General features: G+C 44.5%; 1 protein-coding gene across 2 annotated transcripts in view; it reads left to right on the top strand.

Annotated features, from left to right (window-relative positions):
- Positions 1-20,278, top strand: part of GPAT3 (glycerol-3-phosphate acyltransferase 3) — a 54,354-nt gene extending 34,076 nt beyond the window's left edge. For both annotated transcript variants that reach the window (XM_075998706.1, XM_075998705.1), the window contains exons 5-13: positions 4,333-4,407; positions 5,439-5,528; positions 6,144-6,237; positions 7,916-8,031; positions 10,016-10,071; positions 10,956-11,041; positions 11,674-11,802; positions 12,383-12,462; positions 18,607-20,278. In XM_075998706.1, coding sequence (XP_075854821.1) covers positions 4,333-4,407; positions 5,439-5,528; positions 6,144-6,237; positions 7,916-8,031; positions 10,016-10,071; positions 10,956-11,041; positions 11,674-11,802; positions 12,383-12,462; positions 18,607-18,721 — 841 coding nt within the window. In that variant the 3' untranslated portion in view covers positions 18,722-20,278. The remainder of the gene's footprint in view (positions 1-4,332; positions 4,408-5,438; positions 5,529-6,143; positions 6,238-7,915; positions 8,032-10,015; positions 10,072-10,955; positions 11,042-11,673; positions 11,803-12,382; positions 12,463-18,606) is intronic.
- The last annotated feature ends 1,209 nt before the right edge of the window (positions 20,279-21,487 follow it).

Raw genomic sequence — 21,487 nt, 5'->3', positions numbered from 1 at the left:
AGGGAAGTTAGCAAAAAGAGGAGGAGAGATGGTTACCAGTCAGCCGTTCGTAGTGTCAGCCACACTAGAGCAGCTGAGCGGAGCCCAGGCCCCCTTTGCTGGTCTGTGACAGTTGACAGCTGCGCAGGAGAGAGAACATTCCTGCGGGTGGTCACCACGTGGAGAGAGCCGTTCGGAAGTGTGAGTTGGTTCCTTCTAGTTCCATGGCGATCACTGAGTCCTCCTACTCAAAGTTTCTCACTGGGGGGGTGCCCTTCTGCCTCTGAGCTTGGGTTCTGCCCGAGACGGGGGCAGGCTGAAGGCCAGGCTGGTGGGACGCGAGCAGAAGGCACTGGGCTGCGGGGCGGCGCTGGCCGAGGTCCGCTCAGGCGGCGGTGCCGGTGGCCCGCCTGTGTGCCAGCCCCGCCGGCATCGTGAGTCGCCGCGCTTCGTTTCCCTGGGCACGGCCTTGGTGTTCTGCCAACAGAGCTTTCCAGGCAGCTGTCCCCAGCCAGCGACAGTTGACACACAGGAGTTGGAACCTCTCCACCATGCCCGGAGTGGCCTCTACTTGCCTCGTGCAGATTTTATCGCAAGGCAAGGCATTGCTCAAGTCCGGGCGAATGCGGATTTCCAAGTTCTTTCTGTCTTCTTTGGCTCGTGTCGCCAGTCCAGACAGGGTATGGCATGTCTTTTGGGAGTCATTTCCGTTGTGATAAGAAAACGAAATTCAAGGTTCCACATGCACTTTTTTTTTTTTTTTTTTTTGAGCCAGAGTCTCTCGCTTTGTTGCCCAGGCAAGAGTGAGTGCCATATAGACTTTTTTGGAAGATGTTTAAAAAGAAAAAAAGAAAAAAAAAAAGAGTGAGTGCCATGGCGTCAGCCTCGCTCACAGCAACCTCACGCTCCTGGGCTCAAGCGATCCTCCTGCCTCAGCCTCCAGAGTAGCTGGGACTACAGGCATGCACCACCACGCCCGGCTAATTTTTTCTATATATTTTTAGTTGGCCAATTAATTTCTTTCTATTTATAGTAGAGACGGAGGTCTCGCTCTTGCTCAGGCTGGTTTCGAACTCCTGACCTCGAGCGATCCTCCCGCCTCGGCCTCCCAGAGTGCTAATCACATGCACTTTTGCCTGGACCTTGTCCAGTGCTCCCAGAGTGGGGTTCGTGCACTCTGGAAACCCACAAGAGTATCCACTGGTGAGGAGGAAGGAAATATTAGAGCTTTGGTTAAATATTTATTAAAAGCTTCTATAATATTCACCATTAGGGCATCCACGTATTCTGTTTTTATTTTTGAAAAGAAATGAAGCTTTAGTAAAGTTTGATACGTGGTTGAGTTCTTGCACCGTCACCTGGTCCATGGGGTCAGACACCACATCCAAGGTTAACTAGGGGAAGAGTGAGGAATTCTACAACACAGAGGACTTTAGATGCTCTCATTCGCTGTGCGTTAGCTTTCGCCATGCTGTGGGCGCCCAGGAAATGGTGGTGTGATTCTGTTGCCTAATTTTAACTAAACTAACGCTCACAAAAAAGACACGTGGTATAAAAGATCCAAGAATAATGTAAGCATCCACTGCTTCTCAACCTTTTGGCTGAGATCAGGTGCGGTAATGTCAGCATCTAAGAACAAAAAGGAAGTGGAAAAGTTAAGCCTCCTTTAATACATGCTAAGAGGATGGAACAGAACTTTCTGGCCTGTTACGCTAGCAAATAAAAAGTTTCAATAGTTTTGAACCCAATCGTTAAACACGTTAAAACGCAACCCTTTCCGATTTGATGTTTAGGGATAAATGATTCTCATTGGGGCAAGGTGGCAAAACATTCTTTAACAATTTTTGCATAATTTATGCATGAGATTAAGAAATGATTTAGTTATTACATCAGTGACCAACGTGGACAGAGTCTAGACACTGTGACATTCAAATTACTATGTCAAAAGATGTTAAACCAAGACTTTTGTAAGATTTAACAGCTAAACAAGGTATTTATAGGGGAGCATATTCAAAATGCTCTGTTCTCACTCAAAATATAATTGATAACATTAATTGTACTTATTAACATCTATTAATATATCTCATCTAAATTATAATATAATTAGTATATGATTAAATTATAAAATTAATAAATTATAGTTATTGCTATATTAATGCATTATTAATTATATTTTGAGTGAGGCCAGAATATTTTGAAACACTTATATTTATTATTTTATTTATTTATTTTTTTGTGATGGGGTCTCACTATGTTGCCCAGGCTGGACTTGAACTCCTGGGGTTCAATGATCCTCCTGCCCCAGCCTCCCAGGTAGCTGCGGCTGCAGGTGTGTGCCACTGTGCCCAGCTGAATGTACATAATTGTAAAATAGTATATTTTCGAAAATAAAAATATTTATAAATTTTTAAAAATCTTTTTTACGTTCTTCATGCTTACAGTTTTTTTCAGTGTGCACGATATCAGCCATCAGTGTACATACATCACTCTAACATATGGGGGTACATTCTCAGATGTGTTGTTTATTTATTTTTTTTTTCTGAGACAGAGTCTCAATTTGTCGCCCAGGCTAGAGTGCCGTGGCATCAGCCTCGCTCACAGCAACCTCCATCTCCTGGGCTCAAGCGATCCTCCTGCCTCAGCCTCCTGAGTAGCTGGGACTATAGGCATGCGCCATCACGCCTGGCTCATTTTTTCTATATATATTAGTTAACCAATTAATTTCTTTCTATTTATAGTAGAGACAGGGTCTCGCTCTTGCTCAGGCTGGTCTTGAACTCCTGACCTTGAGCGATCCTCCCACCTCGGCCTCCCAAAGTGCTAGGATTGCAGGCGTGAGCCACCGCGCCCGGCCCCTCAGATGTGTTGTTGATGGGGTGTTGCTCCAACTAGGTTGGGACTGCTGCCTTAAGCTATTTTTTATATTAAACGATACTCAAACTTGAGCCCCCCCCCAAAAAAAAAAACCAAAAAAACAATACTCAACTGCTTTGTTAAACCATCATCATCATCATCTATTGAGAAAAAAGAATAACATACTGCTCAGGAGCGTGGATTCTGGAGCCAGACTTCCTGGTTTCAAATCCCGGCTGCGCTGCTTATTGGCTGGGGAACCTTGGTTTAGTTATTTAACCTTTCTGTGCCTCAATTCCTTCATCTGTAGAACAGGGATGATGAAAATATTATTGCTTCATAGAGTTTTGGGGATGATTACCTAGAATATTGCCTGGTACATAGTGTTAGCTGGGTTTTGTTTTTTTTTTTAAATCATCCTCCCATGTAAAACCCCAGGTTGGGTAAGATAATCTCGTCTGTGTTCCAGCTGTCTGGTTAGGAGGGAAAGAGTGAAACTTGTCAGGAGCAAACCAGCCCGACCCTGGGGACGGTCGCTATCCTGACTGTTGACCTCAGGCAGCCGCTGTGGCTTCCCAAACCCAGGGGTCCCTCCCATCTGCAGTGGGGGGTCCCTTCAGTCCGGCTGCGGAATAAACACCCCCCCTCCACGCACCCACCAACATGGGGTGAGGCCCCGCAGACAGCTAGAAGCCACCGATCTGGTGCCATCCGAGACGACGGCCAGACAATCTGAAATTTCTGCTTTCTCCATTTGAGAAAGTAGGACGCTTTCAAGAATCTTATTAGTAAAATGTAATTAAACTATTGATTTTTTCCCCCTCACTTTTAACTAAATCCCATTTATCTTGACGAATTTTAAACCTTAGCCTTTTCTTTTCGAGCAGTTCTATTTATATTTCTAAAAAAAAAATTAGTATTTTCCTTTTGAAGAGAAAATACATTCCTATGAAAAGCACTCTTCAGAAATGAGAAAATGTCTAGTTGAAGGTTAGTGTTACTGTCAGTCACCCTGTTGGTTCGCCTCTGAGTTATTTTCAACCATGCAAAAGGACAACAGTTAGATTTGCACAGAAGGATTCCTGCCCGGTGATGTATTTTTGTTGTTGTTATTAGTTTTACATTTTTATTTGCAGTGATATATTTTTTTTAATGTTCTTCTTATGAAAGAGCTTTTAAACATATTTCTTTCACTAGCCCTCTTGACCCTTTGATGATTATGCAGCTTGAATTTCACACAACTTTTGTAAGCAAATTTCCAGGTCTTCTCTGTGCATGTATAGACTCGCTACACATTCGTGCTTGTCCTTATTCTGAAAATGCTGGTATCCCACTCAGTATATTATTCTGAAACTTACTTTGCCTTTTGTCTCTCAAAATGTATTGGGAACATTCTCTCATGTCAGAATCTATAGATTTACCCAATTCTTTTGATGACTGCATCATATTCCAGAATGCGGATACTCTACAACTTATTCTTTCTTTTTTTTTTTTTTTCAGGGTTACTTTGGCTTTCATTGGGATCAGTTTGCTGGTTATAGGAACCACGCTGGTCGGGCAGCTGCCAGACAGCAGGTGAGATGTTTTCTTCCGTCCAGCCATAAGTAGGATTGTCCTTTTTCTTAGCTGTGTCCACAGAGAGAACATTTGTTTGGTTCTTACGTATTGCATTACACTTATGGTCTCTTATTAGAATTCTGCTCACTTTGTCTTCATCGTCTCCATTTGATTTTCCATCTTAACTTCCATATAAATTGAAAGAAGTTGTTTTTTCAAAGGAGAAATGAAAAGACAGGAAATGAATTGAGAAACTCAAAGCAAAGAGAGAGGCTTAGATATTGGCAGGCTCGTAAGACCAAGACCAAAGAGGCTTCAGTTAAAGGAATTTATCTTAGTAGTCTAGAAGGGCAGGAGCTACTCTGCATTAGAGTTATGTCCAATACTCTTGGTACACTTTTGTATTTTTTTTTTTGAGACAGAGTCTCACCCTGTTGCCCAGGCTAGAGTGAGTGCTGTGGTGTCAGCCTCGCTCACAGCAACCTCCAACTCCTGGGCTCAAGCAATCCTCCTGCCTCAGCCTCCTCCCGAGTAGCTGGGACTACAGGCATGTGCCACCACGCCCGGCTAATTTTTTCTATATATTTTCAGTTGTCCAGCTAATTTCTTTCTATTTTTTAATAGAGACAGGGTCTCGCTCTTGCTCAGGCTGGTCTCTAACTCCTGACCTCGAGCGATCCTCCCGCCTCGGCCTCCCAGAGTGCTAGGATCACAGGCGTGAGCCACCGCGCCCGGCCTCGAAGAAAGAGTCTTAGATACATATTGGCAGGCTCGTAACCCCAAGACCAGAGAAGCTTCAAGTGTCAGGAATTTCTCTTAGTAGTCTAGTGGGCGCGGGAGCTACTTTCCACTGGAGTTGATGTCCAACGCTCTTGGTACCCTTTTGCCACCTAATAGCAAAAGGCACCGATGAGGCTGTAAGAGTTGAACTGCGCCTTCTCAACAGAGCAGAGTAGCATCAGGTGTGAAAGACGACAGTGACGCTCGTGTCGCGCTGTCTCTTAGGACTGCTCGGAACCGCACGGTAACGTGCTTTCTTTTTCCTCCAGCCTCAAAACCAGGCTGAGCGAGCTGGTCCACCTGACCTGCTGCCGGATCTGCGTGCGAGCCCTGTCTGGGACCATCCGTTACCATAACAAGTGAGCGTCCGCCGCCCCCTGCCCGCCTGTCCCTAGGGACACCCGGTGGGGATGGGAGAGTGTCGTGGGGAGCGAGTGGGAGGAAGCAGGTGGACTCCGAGTGTTTCCCAGGGTTCGTCCTACTGCTCGGCATGTCTTAAAATGCACCAAAGAAATCACTGAATCAAAAGAGCTCTGTTTGCTGAAGGAATGTCACCGGAAGCATGCAGTGGTGCTTAATAATTGAGCATCTATCTACCCTGTGCTTCTGAGAGGTCATCCCTGAGTGACAGACACTGCTCTCTCATGGTACAGGGGACGGAGCGGAGCTCTGGGGTTGGTGGTTTGGGATCAGGTACAGAATAAGCGGCAGAGTGTCTCGCTCTTGCTCAGGCTGGTCTCGATCTCCCGACCTCGAGCGATCCTCCCGCCTCAGCCTCCCAGAGTGCTGGGATCGCAGGCGTGAGCCACCGCGCCCGGCCTAGAGATAACCTTTTAAAGATGGGCCCACGTACCACCGAACTGTATTTTTAAAAATATGCTTAAAAAAACAAGATGAGTCTCTTTATGCTGTTCTGCAAAATAGTGGCTACTTTTCAAGGTCTAGCGTTTGCCGTTGTTTGTCGTTGATTGCAGGCAGTACAGACCCCAGAAGGGAGGCATTTGTGTCGCCAACCACACCTCCCCAATAGACGTGTTAATCTTGACAACAGACGGATGCTACGCAATGGTAAGAGCAGCTCGCTGATACCGCAGGTGGCTGCATGTTTTATGCATTGCTCAAACTTTTAATTTATTTTGGCACAAATTGGAAAGCTGATGTTACATTAGAAATTTGACTGGGTTATACGAAAGCCATGTAAATATATATATTTTTATTGCATATATTATATGTTGTAGCCATATAAGTTATGTAATATATTTACATGAGAAATACATAGTGCAAGGAAAGGAAAGAAAATCGCCATTATATTTAAAGTAGTAAAAAATTAACTTGCTGAAATGAGGACGTACTTGAGGTTGACAGGACTTTGTGAAGTCGATTCATTCCATTCTTCTTGTAAAATCCCTGGCAGTGTTTAATAATGTTTTGCAACGTTACATTCTTACTCCTGGGAGTTGTACAAATCCCCTCGCCAGCCAATTAGTCCTCTGTTCCTTCAGGCAATTATGTGCAATTAAAAAAAAAAAAAAATCTAGCTCTTTAATGAGGCTCTAGCAAGAGAGGCAAATATTTGTTTTCTGTTGCCCTTACAAATTTGTCAACATTTCCTACCTCACCTTTATGTATGTCAGGTAAATTCTGCAAAATGACAGAAGATGCAGGATGATTAAATATACTCCGAGTTAGTGTGTGGAGCAGAATGACTGGCCAAGGGTCCCAGGGGAATGTTCTTCTCATAGTCCCGTGGTGGCGGGTTGGGATTCAGGGACAGCAGGTGGCTTTTATCTCCCTTACCCGCTCCAGGGATTGATAGTCACGGTGTGCTCTGGTGTGTTTTTCTGGGAAGGCGTTTGAGGGGAGTCCCTGCTTCGAGGAGGGGGGTGGGGACAGCTGGCCCATGGGCAGGTGTTTGACTATTTGTGGGTTGTACGGTCCTTGAGGGGTTATTGAAGCCCTCTGTAAAAATTTCCACTTATTGCCATGTGTTTCATCTATCTAAAAATACAGATTCAGATGCATAACTCCTGGACAACTTTATTTTAACACGTTATGAAACCTCTCTAAGTAATAGAGTTCTTTCTGAACCTAAGGAAGCTTTAGCCACCTTTGCCAATGGGATGGGTTTGAAAAGGCATTAAAGTGTAGCTGTACTCACGCCTGGAAGGCTGAGGCGAGAGGTGGGAGGATTGCTCAAGGTCAGGAGTTCAAGACCAGCCTGAGCAAGAGTGAGACCTGGTCTCTACTAAAAATAGAAAGAAATTAGTTGGCCAACTAAAAATATACAGAAAAAATTAGCCGGGCATGTTGGCACATGTCTATAGTCCCAGCTGCTTGGGAGGCTGAGGCAGGAGGATCGCTTGAGCCCAGCAATTTGAGGTTGTTATGAGCGAGGCTGATGCCATGGCACTGGAGCCCGGGCAACAGAGTGAGACTCTGTATCAAAAAAAAAAAAAGTGTAGTTATAATTTGTATTTCTCTAATCTTGACTAAGGTGAAGGACCCCTACTTATTAAAGGTAGAGGCTAGCTAATGCAGCAATGCAACTTGAAATTGAAAGGTGCGGCTAAAGAGTACCTTTTGTTTACATTTGGCCATTCGAGTCCTTTGAGCAGGCTAAGAACAAAGAAGGCCAAATCTGATTTCTGAGTGGGGAATAGAAATCTATTGGTACTTAAAAAAAAAAAAATCTGTCTTTGGATAACTGTGCCTTTATATTTTTCTCTTTCTGTCATGGTACTTCTAGGTTGGCCAGGTTCACGGTGGGTTGATGGGAATTATTCAGAGAGCTATGGTCAAGGCTTGTCCACATGTCTGGTTCGAACGCTCAGAAATGAAGGATCGACACCTGGTTACTAAGAGGTAAGCAGTGAGGTTACTCAGTGTTCACTGGGGTAGCACAAAAGCTGGTAAATCTTTTTGTTGGAGACAGGCCGGAGTGCAGTGGTGTCATCATAGCTTCGCCGCAACCTTCAAACTCCTGGGCTCAAGCCATCCTCCTGCCTCAGCCTCCCAAGGAGCTGGGACTACAGGCATGCGCCACCATGCCCAGCTCATTTCTTTCTATTTTTAGTAGAGGCAGGGTCTCGCTCTTGCTCAGGGATTATCTCAAACTCCTGACCTTGAGCGATCCTCCTGCCTCGGCCTCCCCAGAGTGCTACGATGACAGGTGTGAGCCACCGCGCCCGGCCTCAGCTGGATTTTAAAAAATTTTAATTCTGTAGTGATAGAGGAATTTGTGATGGGATTAAAAGGCATGTATGTCTACCATGTTTCCCCCAAAATAAGACAGGATCTTATATTTATTTTTCCTCAAGAAGACACTCTAGGGCTTATTTTCTGGGGATGTGGTTTTTTTTTTTTAAGTACGGTACAACAACCTACATTGATTCAAACACAGTGAAGTCATCCTCACTCTCCAAACCCCAAATCCCATCCTGAATGTCTTGTGACTCTATTTCCTTTAGAGCTGTTGGCCCCGATCTCTCCTGTCGAGCACTAGAGCTCTCACGGGGCGGATGAGAAGGGCTGCTCGTGTTCTTTCCCACTCCGGGACCACACGCATGGGTTGTGCAGATGCGCTGCGCAGCCACGCCCGTCACTAGGGCTGATTTCCATAGCCACGCCTACTACTAGGACTGATTTTCATAGCCACGCCCACCACCAGGACTGATTTTCATAGCCACGCCCATCACCAGGACTGATTTGATTTTCATAGCCACGCCCATTACTAGGGCTGATTTTCATAGCCACACCTATCACTAGGACTGATTTTCATAGCCATGCCCACCACCAGGGGTGATTTTCGTAGCCACGCCCATCACTAGGGCTGATTTTCAGGGTAGGGCTTCTTTTTTTTTTTTTTCTACTTTTTTTTTTGTTATAATTTTTAGTAGCTCTAGAATGGGGTAGGGCTTCTGTTGGGCACATGCTCAGACATCCTGCTGGGACTTATTGTATGGGGAGGGCTTATTTTCTGGGAAACAAGGTATATTGCTGTGCCTTAGGTATGGTGCAGTCTCTGACATTTCAAGGTTAAAGATTATCCCCTTGGAGGTTAAATCGTTGATAACCGTTTGCTAAACAAACAGATGGTTGGTGCTGTGTTGTTGGATGACCATCATCAGTTGGATCCAGCTAGGGAAAGAGCGGTGAAAGAAGGAGCCTCCAGGCTTGGAGGCTGAGCTGAGCTACCAGGAAAATTGCTGGAAAATCGAGCCCAGCTTTTTTGCCCGAGGTCTTATTTATTTATTTATTTATTTATTTATTTTTGAGACACAGAGTCTCACTCTGTTGCCCAGGCTAGAGTGAGTGCCATGGAGTCAGCCTCGCTCACAGCAACCTCCAACTCCTGGGCTCAAGCAATCCTCCTGCCTCAGCCTCCCGAGTAGCTGGGACTGCAGGCATGCGCCACCATGCCCGGCTAATTTTTTTTACATATACTTTTAGTTGTCCAATTAATTTCTTTCTATTTTTAGTAGACACGGGGTCTCGATTTTGCTCAGGCTGGTCTCGAACTCTGGACCTTGAGCGATCCTCCCACCTTGGCCTCCCAGAGTGCTAGGATGACAGGCGTGAGCCACCGCGCCCGGCCTAGTAGTCTTTTCTTAAGAGCAGGCAGCAGCCACTCACTTTGAAATTAGAGATTGAAACTGTGCAGATCTCCTCATACTTTTTTAGAAAGGGAACAACTTGAGTTTGTTTCCTCTATTTATATCTTATTTATAATTTTCTCCTTATTGCTTTAAAATTATATTTGTGCTAGGAAAACACAAAGAATATTGAAAAGGACTCCCACCTACCTCTTTTTAAAGGTAGAATTTTGATCCTTTATTTTTCTTCGCAGACTAAAAGAACATATCGCGGATAAGAAGAAATTGCCCATATTAATCTTTCCCGAAGGTAAGGCCGGGCACCGCTACCAAGCTGTGGTTGGTAACAGCAAACCACCAGAAGCGTATGATGAATAAAATTGTTCTAGAATTGGCATTTTCAGTCCAAATCTCTGCTGTCCTCCAGAAATGGGACGGCCTTCTCTGAGCTATTAATTCCCTGCTTTCTTTTGCGATTTGATGGAAGTCATGCTACCTTACTGACTTCAAAAGTCATTTCTGGGTCATGAACTCAGGGACATGATTGTCCATGACTTTTTAAGGATCCTGATTTATTTATTTATTTTATTTTATTTTATTTTATTTTGAGACACAGTCTCACTCTGTTGCCCGGGCTAGAGTGCCATGTCGTCAGCCTCGCTCACAGCAACCTCCAACTCCTGGGCTCAAGCGATCCTCCTGCCTCAGCCTCCCAAGTAGCCAGGACTAAAGGCATGCGCCACCATGCCCGGCTCATTTTTTCTATATATTTTTAGTTGTCCAGCTAATTTTTTTCTTATTTATTTTTTTTTTTTTAGTAGAGATGCGGTCTCGCTCTTGCTCAGGCTGGTCTTGCACTCCTGACCTCGAGCGATCCTCCCACCTCGGCCTCCCAGAGTGCTAGGATTACAGGCGTGAGCCTCGGTATCTGGCCAGGATCCTATTTTAAATGTATTGAAATTGTCACTTGTACTCACAGAGTGTTTGATGAAAAGGAAAACTTTGTTGTTAAGCTTGTTTAGAACTGTTAGATTACTACGTAAGCAGGGATTTGATGTGTGAAATGGTATTGTAATGTCTGTAACTTTGATATTCTGTATCATTTTATATCAAAATAATTACTTTTAAAATTTATTTTAAGAAAACGATTGCTTTTAAAAAAATATCCACTGCCCCACCCCCACCTGCCCGCAGGGACCTGTATCAACAACACGTCCGTCATGATGTTTAAAAAGGGGAGCTTTGAAATCGGAGGAACCATACACCCGGTTGCAATTAAGGTAAAACAGATGCCAACAAAAGAAAACAAAACCAAAAAAGGCATTGGACGGGTAACTTCTCTTTCAATATGAGTTCCAACTTAAAATTTGCAAGAATGAGGAGCCCTTTGTATACTCTTTATGCTCAGATTCACCATTTGTCTGCATTTTGCCCCATGTGAGCTCTCGTCCTCTCTCTCTGCTGGTCTGTAGACAGCTGCGGGCGGGGGCGGCTGTGTGCAGGTGTCGTGCTAAGTACTGAGGACGCAGTGACTAAGCAAGATGGGTACTGTGTTCACGGACCTCCCAGCGAAGTGTGGGGACGGATATTTAACAGTCGCGGAAATCACTCTTGCTGCCATGCTCTGGGCCTCTAGATAGGAAAGCAGTCGGAGTTAGCTGGTGTCGTTTGCGTTTTTTTGCATCCATGCTATTAAGCAAAACGGCTTCTCTTTTTCTTAGAGTCTGATAAAGATACTTGGCCTGCCGCCCTAAAAACATTGACACGGATGAGAAGCCACCGCTTAGCTCTAAACTACCGTGTCTCCCCGAAAATAGGCCCTAGGGTGTCTTCTTGAGAAAGAATAAATACAAGACCCCGTCTTGTTTTCGGGGAAACACGGTAGGATGTGTGTTGTGTTCTTTGTTCCCAGTATAACCCCCAGTTTGGAGACGCCTTTTGGAACAGCAGCAAATACAACATGGTGAGCTACCTGCTCCGAATGATGACCAGCTGGGCCATCGTGTGCGACGTGTGGTACATGCCCCCCATGACCAGAGAGGTGCGCCTTAGATAGCAGCCGGGCGGTCTGGGCACTTTATCTAATCAAGCAGAGGCAACGAAACCTTTGCCTGAAACCCTGGGTGTCTCCCTTCTCCGTCATCGTGCCTGTTTGCTTTCTCAGCCCAATGAGTCAGTTTTTAATACTCTGATTAGCTCTCTTCCAGTCAGGCCATTTTCCATCCAGAGACTGTTTTCCCTAAGAGTTTTACAATCTCTGTTGGTTTATTGAACCCGTAGATATGATATAATGTTGTTTCTTGGATAAGACGAATAAAGAGTGTAATAAATACGTGCTTGTGATAAAAAATTAAATACATTCTGCCGTAGCATATGAGACAAACAAAAATATATACAAAATAAAATAAAAAGGAAATAAAAAAATTAATATAGTTAAATACAGCAGTGCATTTCTTATTAGAACAAGTGAGATTTGATTTGATTGACTAGGAGTACAGAGTATTTGAGCTGAAATACTTTTAAAACAATTTAAAACAAATGTAAATGATTATAAGACGTTTTAAGGTATTAAAAAATGCTATACTCAGGATGTACATGTATTTTTTATTTTTTTAAACCAGGAAGAAGAAGATGCCGTCCAGTTTGCTAATAGGGTTAAGTCTGCCATTGCTAGACAAGGAGGATTGACTGAACTTCCCTGGTAAGAAGTTTTTCAGAAATACTATCACTGTTTTTTTTTTTTAATTAGAGAAAAAAAATCACTGTTAACAATACCATTTATAAGCTTAGACTTGTGGGAGGAGAGAGGGGCAAGGGCATTATTTGAAACCTTAAAATTTGCACCCCCATAATATGCTGAAATAAAAAAGTAAAAAAGAATAAAAAAAAAAACAATGCCGTTTATAATTCTAGTTATCTGTAGGTTTAGCTGAAAGTGAGAGTGGTTTATACATAATAACAAGGGCATTATTTGAAACCTTAAAATTTATACCCCCGGCCGGGCGCTGTGGCTCAGGCCTGTAATCCTAGCTCTTGGGAGGCCGAGGCGGGCGGATTGCTCAAGGTCAGGAGTTCAAAACCAGCCTGAGCAAGAGCGAGACCCCGTCTCTACTATAAACAGAAAGAAATTAATTGGCCAACTGATATATATATAAAAAAAAATTAGCCGGGCATAGTGGCACATGCCTGTAGTCCCAGCTACTCGGGAGGCTGAGGCAGAAGGATCACTCCAGCCCAGTAGTCTGAGGTTGCTGTGAGCTAGGCTGACGCCACTGCACTCACTCTAGCCTGGACAACAAAGTGAGACTCTGTCTCAAAAAAAAAAAAAAAAAAAAAAAAAATTTATACCCCCATAATATGCTGAAATAAAAAAAAATTAAAAATACAAATAAAAAAAATAAAACAATGCCATTTATTGTCGTAGTTATCTGTAGGTTTAGCTGAAAGTGATGGTGGTTTATACATAATAACAATGGCTTAATAAGCAGGATGGATGTTAATCTCCCTCGCTTAATCTTGGGCAGTCAAGGCTGGTATAACAAGCAGCTCATTCTGTATTGCTCCACTATCCTCAAGTTGTGCTTCTGGAGTCGGTCCAGGATGGCTGCTCCAGCTCTCCCCAGCGAGTACAGCAAATGGCTAGCAGGAAGGAATTAAAAAAAAAAAAAAAAAAAAAAGGAGTACGCACCTATCTCTTTAAGAGCTTGAGTTGGGAGGAAGGTGGAAGTGCCACTCACAGTGTGTCCATTGGCTAGCGCCCAAGTCAGGTGGTAACATCTAGGTGCAAAGGACGCTGGGAGATGTAGTCTTTGTTCTGGGTGGCCATGTGCATACCTACAATTTAGCTTCTGTTACTGAAGAAGAAAGGGAGAATGGATCTGGGAGGGGGTGGGCAGTGGGACGCAAGGAACTACTTTATAGGCTCATTCATACTTAACCGGAGCTATAACTATCTTCAGGAAAGCTTGGGCCGGGCGAGGTGGCTCACGCCTGTCATCCCAGCACTCTGGGAGGCCGAGGCCGGTGGATCGCTCAAGGTCAGGAGTTTGAGACCAGCCTGAGCAAGAGCGAGACCCCTGTCTCTACTAAAAATAGAAAAAAATTAATTGGCCAACTAAAAATATATAGAAAAAATGAGCTGGGCATGGTGGCGCATGCCTGTAGTCCCAGCTACTCGGGAGGCTGAGGCAGGAGGATCGCTTGAGCCCAGGAGTTGGAGGTTGCTGTGAGCGAGGCTGACGCCATGGCACTCTAGCCCGGGCAACAGAGTGAGACTCTATCTAATTAAAAAAACAAAAACATTTTACATGAAAAGTTCCTTTGAGGCAATTGTAGGAATGTTCTAGGAGCAGGATTTGGTCAACTGAGTCAGGCTGTCCGCCAAGCAACCAAGAACCCTCTGAGCCAGCAGAAGGACCCAGGGCCGTTTGGGGTGCCTGCCCTAGTAGAATGCCTGGCTGCATTCTTACCCAGTAAGCTCTCAGCGTCCTCCCTTGATAGGTTCTTGGAAATGACCTTAAGCAAAACGACTTACAGAAAGTCCTGGAGTAATATTACTTTGTTCAATGTTGTTTGGTTACGACATTGAAGAGAAAAAAATTGGTGTTGTTATCCATCATATCGTTTTGCTTCGAGTCACAGTTTCCTTTTTCTTTTCTTTTTTTTTTTTTTTGAGACAGAGTCTCACTTTGTTGCCCGGGCTAGAGGGCCATGGTGTCAGCCTAGCTCACAGCAACCTCCAACTCCAGGGCTCAAGCAATCCTCCTGCCTCAGCCTCCCGAGTAGCTGGGACTGCAGGCATGCGCCACCACGCCCAGCTAATTTTTTCTATATATATTAGTTGGCCAATTAATTTCTTTCTATTTATAGTAGAGACGGGGTCTCGCTCTTGCTCAGGCTGGTCTCGAACCCCTGACCTCAAGCAATGGGCCCGCCTCGGCCTCCCAGAGTGCTAGGATGACAGGCGTGAGCCACTTCGGCCGGTCTGGGAAAACCTATTTCTAAAATTTATATACTAATTAACAAAACTTGGGACATGCATAGGCGGTAAAGATAAAGAGAGCCAAAGCTATGTATGGGCTTTTCTCGAAGGCGGCCTTCTGATTAAATGCCAGCTGACTACCCCTGTAGTATGAGCTCTCAATTTAGGGCACTTGACTAGCCGTAAGGTATAATAAGCCTAATATTTGTTTTATGCTATCTAAATTGGAATGTGTTAAGCTAAATGACAGATACGATGGTGTCATAAAATTCCAGGTCTCCCTTAGTCCACAAATGTGCCAGTAATCCATGTTCATGTGTGCAACTGGCTTCCTTTTTGTTTTATTTAAAACTCTTTCTTTTTTTAAAAAAAACTCTTTTCTCCTCCTTCCTCTCACCTGCCACCCGTTCCTTCTGCTCCTCCCCCGAAGCCATCATGAAAAGCCTGGAGCTTTGGAACTGTCCGTGGCCTCAGACACAGAGACAAGGAAGAAAGCCTTGAGGGACAAAAACAACCCAGGGATCAGCCAAGGACAGACTCGCCATTAGACTGGCTTAGCCAGACTTGTCAAAAATGATCCTCAGAATTTTTCAGTTTTTATTTTACCAGGCCATGTGCAATTTTACAATAGGAGATTCTTTTTAATTACCCAGCCTCTTTTTAAAAAAGAAAATAGCCTCATTGCATTTCCAGGTATATTTGTCATCTACCTGTTGGGTATGAATCAACGGGTCTAGATTGCTTTTTTTCCTAGAGTAAGTGAAAATTTAATTCTATGATGTTAAACTGGCTCTTCTAATCCTAACCACCAGACCACCAGGGACCAACGAACTGGCTCCTCTATAGGGCTGCTGCTTTTCTTGGTTTCGAACCCCTGACCTTGATCGATCCTCCTGCCTCAGTCTCCCACGTAGCCGGGACTATAGGCATGTACCACGATGCCTGGCTAATTTTTTCTATATATATATTAGTTGGCCAATTAATTTCTTTCTATTTATAGTAGAGACGGGGTCTCGCTCTTGCTCAGGCTGGCTTTGAACTCCTGAGCTTGAGCGATCCTCCTGCCTCAGCCTCCCAGAGTGCTAGGATTGCAGGCGTGAGCCAGTGTGCCTGGCCTTTGTGGCTTTTCTTAAGAACTAAGATCTGCTGCCATGGGAAAGGGGAAATGGGGAGAACTTGAAGTCTCTAGAAGTGGCAAGTCACAGTCGGGGTGCTCAGAGCAGCACGCAGTTTACTGGGTGGCTGGGAAGGAGAATTGTACAAAAATAATGGCAGGTTGCTCAAAACAAACGTTGCTTACGGCACATTTTTGCCTGTTTTTGGCCTGGACCTCAGGAAGGGAGAAAGGCCTCTCTCCTCCCTCTCTCCTGCCTCTCTCAGTTCTCACCGCTCGGGTAAAAGTTGGGAAGAGTCAGAGGCAGCTCATTTGGTTAAAAGAGGCTTATGTGGACAGTTCTAATTGGGACCTAATGACAATGTATTATCTCATTTCATGAAAACTTCCAACAACTGAGCCCCTGGGTAATGTGGGCATCACAGTCTTATTTATTTATTTATTTAGAGACAGGGTCTCACTCTGTTGCTCGGGCTAGAGTGCCGTGGCGTCAGCCTCGCTCACAGCAACCTCAAATTCCCGGGCTCAAGCGATCCTCCTGCCTCAGCCTCCCGAGTAGCTGGGACTACAGACATGCGCCACCATGCCCGGCTCATTTGTTCTATATATTTTTAGTTGGCCAATTAATTTCTTTCCACTTTTTTAGTAGAGATGGGGTCTCACTCTTGCTCAGGCTGGTTTCGAACTCCTGACCTCGAGCGATCCTCCAGTCTCGGCCTCCCAGAGTGCTAGGATGACAGGCGTGAGCCACCGCGCCCGGCCTCACAGTCTTATTTTTAAGTTGAGGCCTTGCTAGTGGGCTGTGTGTGTGTGTCTTAGATCGGACTCTAGAAGCCAGACAGACCGTCGCAGTGTTTTCGGGAGGCAGGTGTGTGTATGGAGGTCAAGTTCTGGCCTTGAGTTCACTGGCTAACCTACGGTCATCCATCATCCTGGAAAGGACTTGGTAAACATTCATGGTCAACTGGGTTAAAGTTAAACAGGCACAGTAGAAAGTAAGCAATTTCTCCGTCCTCCCTCTCCCAGGAGTTAAAATCTAAAACATTAGATTAGGACTAATCTAATGGCCTGTCTCCGTGGCCCTGTCTCCGTGGCCCTGTCTCCTCCCAGCTCTCCCCATTGGTTGTTTCTCTGTGCGGGGCCAAAGCGGGACAGGTCGCAGAGCCACCCGGGTACCCGGGCGGGTCTGCCTTTCCCCCACCCTGGAGAGAGTGCAAAGATTTATGGGCTCCGGGCGAAGGAATGCTGCCTACCCAGGCATTCGACTCCTGGGCGAATGCAATTTATGATTTTGTTGTTTGCTTGATTCTGACTCTGTTTTCTAACATGGCAGATTATAAATACTGGAAGTATAATGCTTAGAATGAAAATGTAACTTGTGAAACATAGGGTTAGATTTGAATAAAGCTTAACCTGTTGATGATTAAGAAATGTACCCACCCATTTACTCACACCATTTCTTGTGTATATATTTGAAATTTTCCGTATGGTTTTCCAGGAGGTAGATGAAAAACCAGTATTTTGTTTTCCCTGGGGAAAAACATAGGGAAATAATAGGGAATAAATAATCCCTTTCCTAAGGGAAATAATGCCAGTGTCAATAATCCTTGTTTCAATCCAAGTATTTAATGCAGCAGCCCTACCTTCTAAAAAGAAACTCAGTAGGGGGCTTTTGTTATTTTATTTTATTTTATTTATTCATTTTTGCAGCCAGAGTCTCACTCTTGTTGCCCCAGCTAGAGTGCTGTGGCGTCAGCCTGGCTCACAGCAACCTCCAACTCCTGGGCTCAAGCGATCCTCCTGCCTCAGCCTCCCAAGTAGCTGGGACTACAGGCATGCGCCACCATGCCCGGATAATTTTTTCTATATATTTTTAGTTGGCCAATTAATTTCTTTCTATTTATAGTAGAGACGGGGTCTCGCTCTTGCTCAGGCTGGTTTCGAACTCCTGACCTTGAGCGATCCTCCTGCCTCGGCCTCCCAGGGTATTAGGATTACAGGCATGAGCCACCATAAAATTTTCCATATGGTTTTTTGTAGTAAGATATAGGTAGATGAAAAACCAGTATTTTGTTTTCCATGGGGCAAAATATAGGGAAATAATTCTAGTTTTAATAATCCTTGTTTCAATCCAAGTATTTAATACAGTAGCCCTACCTTCTAGAAAGAAATGGAGTGGCCAGGTGTGGTGGCTCATGCCTGTAACCCTAGCACTCTGGGAGGCCGAGGCGGACAGATTGGTCGAGGTCAGGAGTTCGAGAACAGCCTGAGCAAGATCGAGACCCCGTCTCTACTATAAATAGAAAGAAATTAATTGGCCAACTAGTATATATATATAGAAAATAATAGCCGGGCATGGTGGCGCATGCCTGTAGTCCCAGCTACTCGGGAGGAGGCTGAGGCAGGAGGATCGCTTGAGCCCAGGAGTTGGAGGTTGCTGTGAGCGAGGCTGACTCCACGGCACTCACTCTAGCCTGGGCAACAGAGCGAGCCTCTGTCTCAAAATAAATAAATAAATAAATAAAAAGAAACAGAGTAGTGGCGGCTATTTATTTTTTATTTTAACCAAACATCAGAGAGATGGTTCTTTCCTCTAAGCAACATCTGTTTGCTAAGAGACTGAAATCGGGGCCTTCCAGCCCCCACATCCAGCGATCCCCGGTCCCATTGCTGACCCGCTGGGCGGCCGGTGGCCCCTCGGGGTCGTTGCCGGGGAGGATGTCACACACCCGCTGTCCTTCTCTTCCCAGGGACGGAGGGCTGAAGAGAGCCAAGGTGAAGGACACCTTCAAGGAGGAGCAGCAGAAGAATTACAGCAAGATGATCGCGGGCAACGGGGCCCTCAACTCTTTTAAGTCGGACTGACGCCCCCCTGCAGTTGAACTTGGCTTTCCGGAGCTAGCCCTTGGGAATGGAATGGTTTTTATTTTTTATTTTATTTTTTTTTGGGGGGGGGAGATTGTTTTATTTTATTGTTTTGTTTTTACCGTTAATCTTTTCTACAGAATGATGGTCTCTACCTCTTTAATGCCAGAGGCAGAGCCGCCAGGTGCGCTTTGTCGTTTTGTGGTTGTCGTTGTTTGTTGTGGTTAATGTCAGCCCCGCGAATGACCTGCAAGGTGGTTTCCTCAGTTAAAAACAGGGAACCGCCTCTTGTGAAATGATCCTGTTGGTGTTGATGGAATGAAATGTTTGCACAGGAAAAAAAAAAAATGCTTCTAACGTATATGTTTGGAACTTGTCAATGTGGTAATTTTCAAAAAAAAGAGAAAAAAAAAATTACCCCAAACTCTTCTTTCCCTACTTAGCTTCCCCGCGTCCTTCCATCCGTGCAAGGGTGGGATGCCACATCAGCGCGAGTGAGCGCTGTGGTCATGTTCTGCCACCAAGGTTGGAGAGAAAAGTGGAGGATCGCCTTCAGGAGAAAGGACAGTCTTGTGGCTACTTGATCGGAAAGTCTTCGTTATTCTTTACTACTGCATTGAAAGACAAATGCTTTCTGGTAAGCTTCACCAAAGAAGAGTGAGCCGAAGTTCATGCATGTGTGTGCATTTACATGCAGGTAACATGCAAGCATGTTTTTAACCAGCAACTGGGCCAGGTGGAGTGGCTCACGCCTGTCATCCCAGCACTCTGGGAGGCCGAGACAGGAAGATCGCTCAAGATCAGGAGTTCGAAACCAGCCTGAGCAAGAGCGAGAACCCTGTCTCTGCTAAAAATAGAAAGAAATCACTTGGACAACTAAAAATATATAGAAAAAAAAAATGAGCCGGGCGTGGTGGCGCATGCCTGTAGTCCCAGCTACTCGGGAGGAGGCTGAGGCAGGAGGATAGCTTGAGCCCAGGAGTTGGAGGTTGCTGTGAGTGAGGCTGACGCCACGGCACTCTAGACTGGGCCACAGAGTGAGACTCTGTCTCAAAAAAAAAATACAAAAAACCAGCAACCAGTGGTGAAGAGCCTAGTTAGTTGTCCTTGTCCGTATGCTGAAGATCTATACCTACTTCCCCTCCCATCTGCCGACTTGTTTGTTTTTGTAACTAAGCACATTTTCAAATAGAAAGAGCCTTAAAAAAAAAAAAAGAAAGAAAAAGAAAGAAATCACATGGAATATCTTCGGTATGAACGAGTGAAAAGTTGTATGGAGTCATCCGTCAGCCTCCGCCCCTTTGTGGTTTATTCTCGACCTTTCCCGGTCTTCTAAGCAGCAAATAACTGGTATATGGAACTACCTTTTGGAAACTGAGCCTTACCTTTTTTAAAAGGGGGAGATAAGTGCTCCCCGACTCACACAGCACAAGCAACGCTCGGTAGCAATACGACGCCTGGTGTAGACCCCAGAGAGTGCTTTATGTCTCTTCCCTGACCATGTACAGAGTGTCCAGCTGTCTCACCATGAAGATAAATAAATTCTATATTTCTAAATGTGCACGTGGCCTTATTTTCCCCTCCCTTGCCCCCTCCTCTGGTTTTGAGTAAGTTAAATTCTTTCTTATTATAAACAAGGATTGTTTTTGTGTCTCATTTCAATGGCATAGTTAGATTTTATTGGACTGGAACAACTGGAAAACAAGAATGTGAACCACTGCCCTTTTTATTTCTTTCTGTCTTTTTTTTTTTTTTTTCTAAAGCCTAGTTATTTGGACTCCAGCCCCGTGGATTCTGCCTTGAGCAAAGTCACAAACTTTATTTGTTTTGCAGAGGAATTCAGACAATTGTATCTCGTTAACTGTGTAGGTAGGCCTGGCATAGCGCGATCACTATATACTCTTGTTATTTATCGAGGTGGATTTGGTTCCAAGGGGAAATTTGCAAACTGGTTACCCTCGTGGGCATCTACCTTTTTGTTCTCACCCACAACTCTTTCCCTTTTTTGCTTTAAGTCTCCATTAGGGCCGATCCCGACAGAAAATCAGCAAATCCAAAATGTATGTGGAAGTGACTGTCCTGTTTTTTTTTTTTCCCCCTTAAAATAAGGAGTTCATTTTTCTTTTCTTTTTCTTCTTCTTCTTCTTTTTCTTTTCTTTTTTTTTTTTTTTTTTTTTGATATTCATTATGGCTTGGATCACTAAGTCCATTTTAGGAGCCCAGTTCTCGGAAAAGTTGATAGGTAGGTCAGCTGGTAACTGTTTTGTTTGCACGCTGATAAAATGCATCTTTCCAAGATTTCTGCGAAAACAATGATGGCATCACATGCTCACTAGATAATCTAATGGCATCTCAGTCGGAACTTCTGCAAGTCTGATGTACACGGCTGGTTTTCCACTTGCTTAAGGAATTGCCGTGTTACTAAAACCATCTTTTTGGAAAGCTCAGATTTGGCTTATGCTCTTTACAATTCCTTTTATGGTTACCTTCCCTAATATTATTGCAAGCCCCCTTTAGAGATAGCGTGTCCAGAATTTAGTGCTCTTGAGTCTTGTGTTAACGTAATGAGATATCAAGGGTAGGCGGATTTGGTGGAAAATCTCATCAGGTAAGTACGACCTTTCATCTAACCCTTGTATGGCTTTAATAATACAGCCTTGAGGCTGCCTTATTTTTATTTCAAATATGTCTGGTTATATTTACAGACAGCAGGATCTAGGAATGCTAAAGGTTTTTCAAATAACATGCAATGGCCGGGCATGGTGG

Source organism: Microcebus murinus, chromosome 29 (genome assembly GCF_040939455.1).
Source record: "Microcebus murinus isolate Inina chromosome 29, M.murinus_Inina_mat1.0, whole genome shotgun sequence".
Classification (NCBI taxonomy): Eukaryota; Metazoa; Chordata; class Mammalia; order Primates; family Cheirogaleidae; genus Microcebus; species Microcebus murinus.
This window is presented reverse-complemented; position numbering and strand designations above follow the sequence as displayed.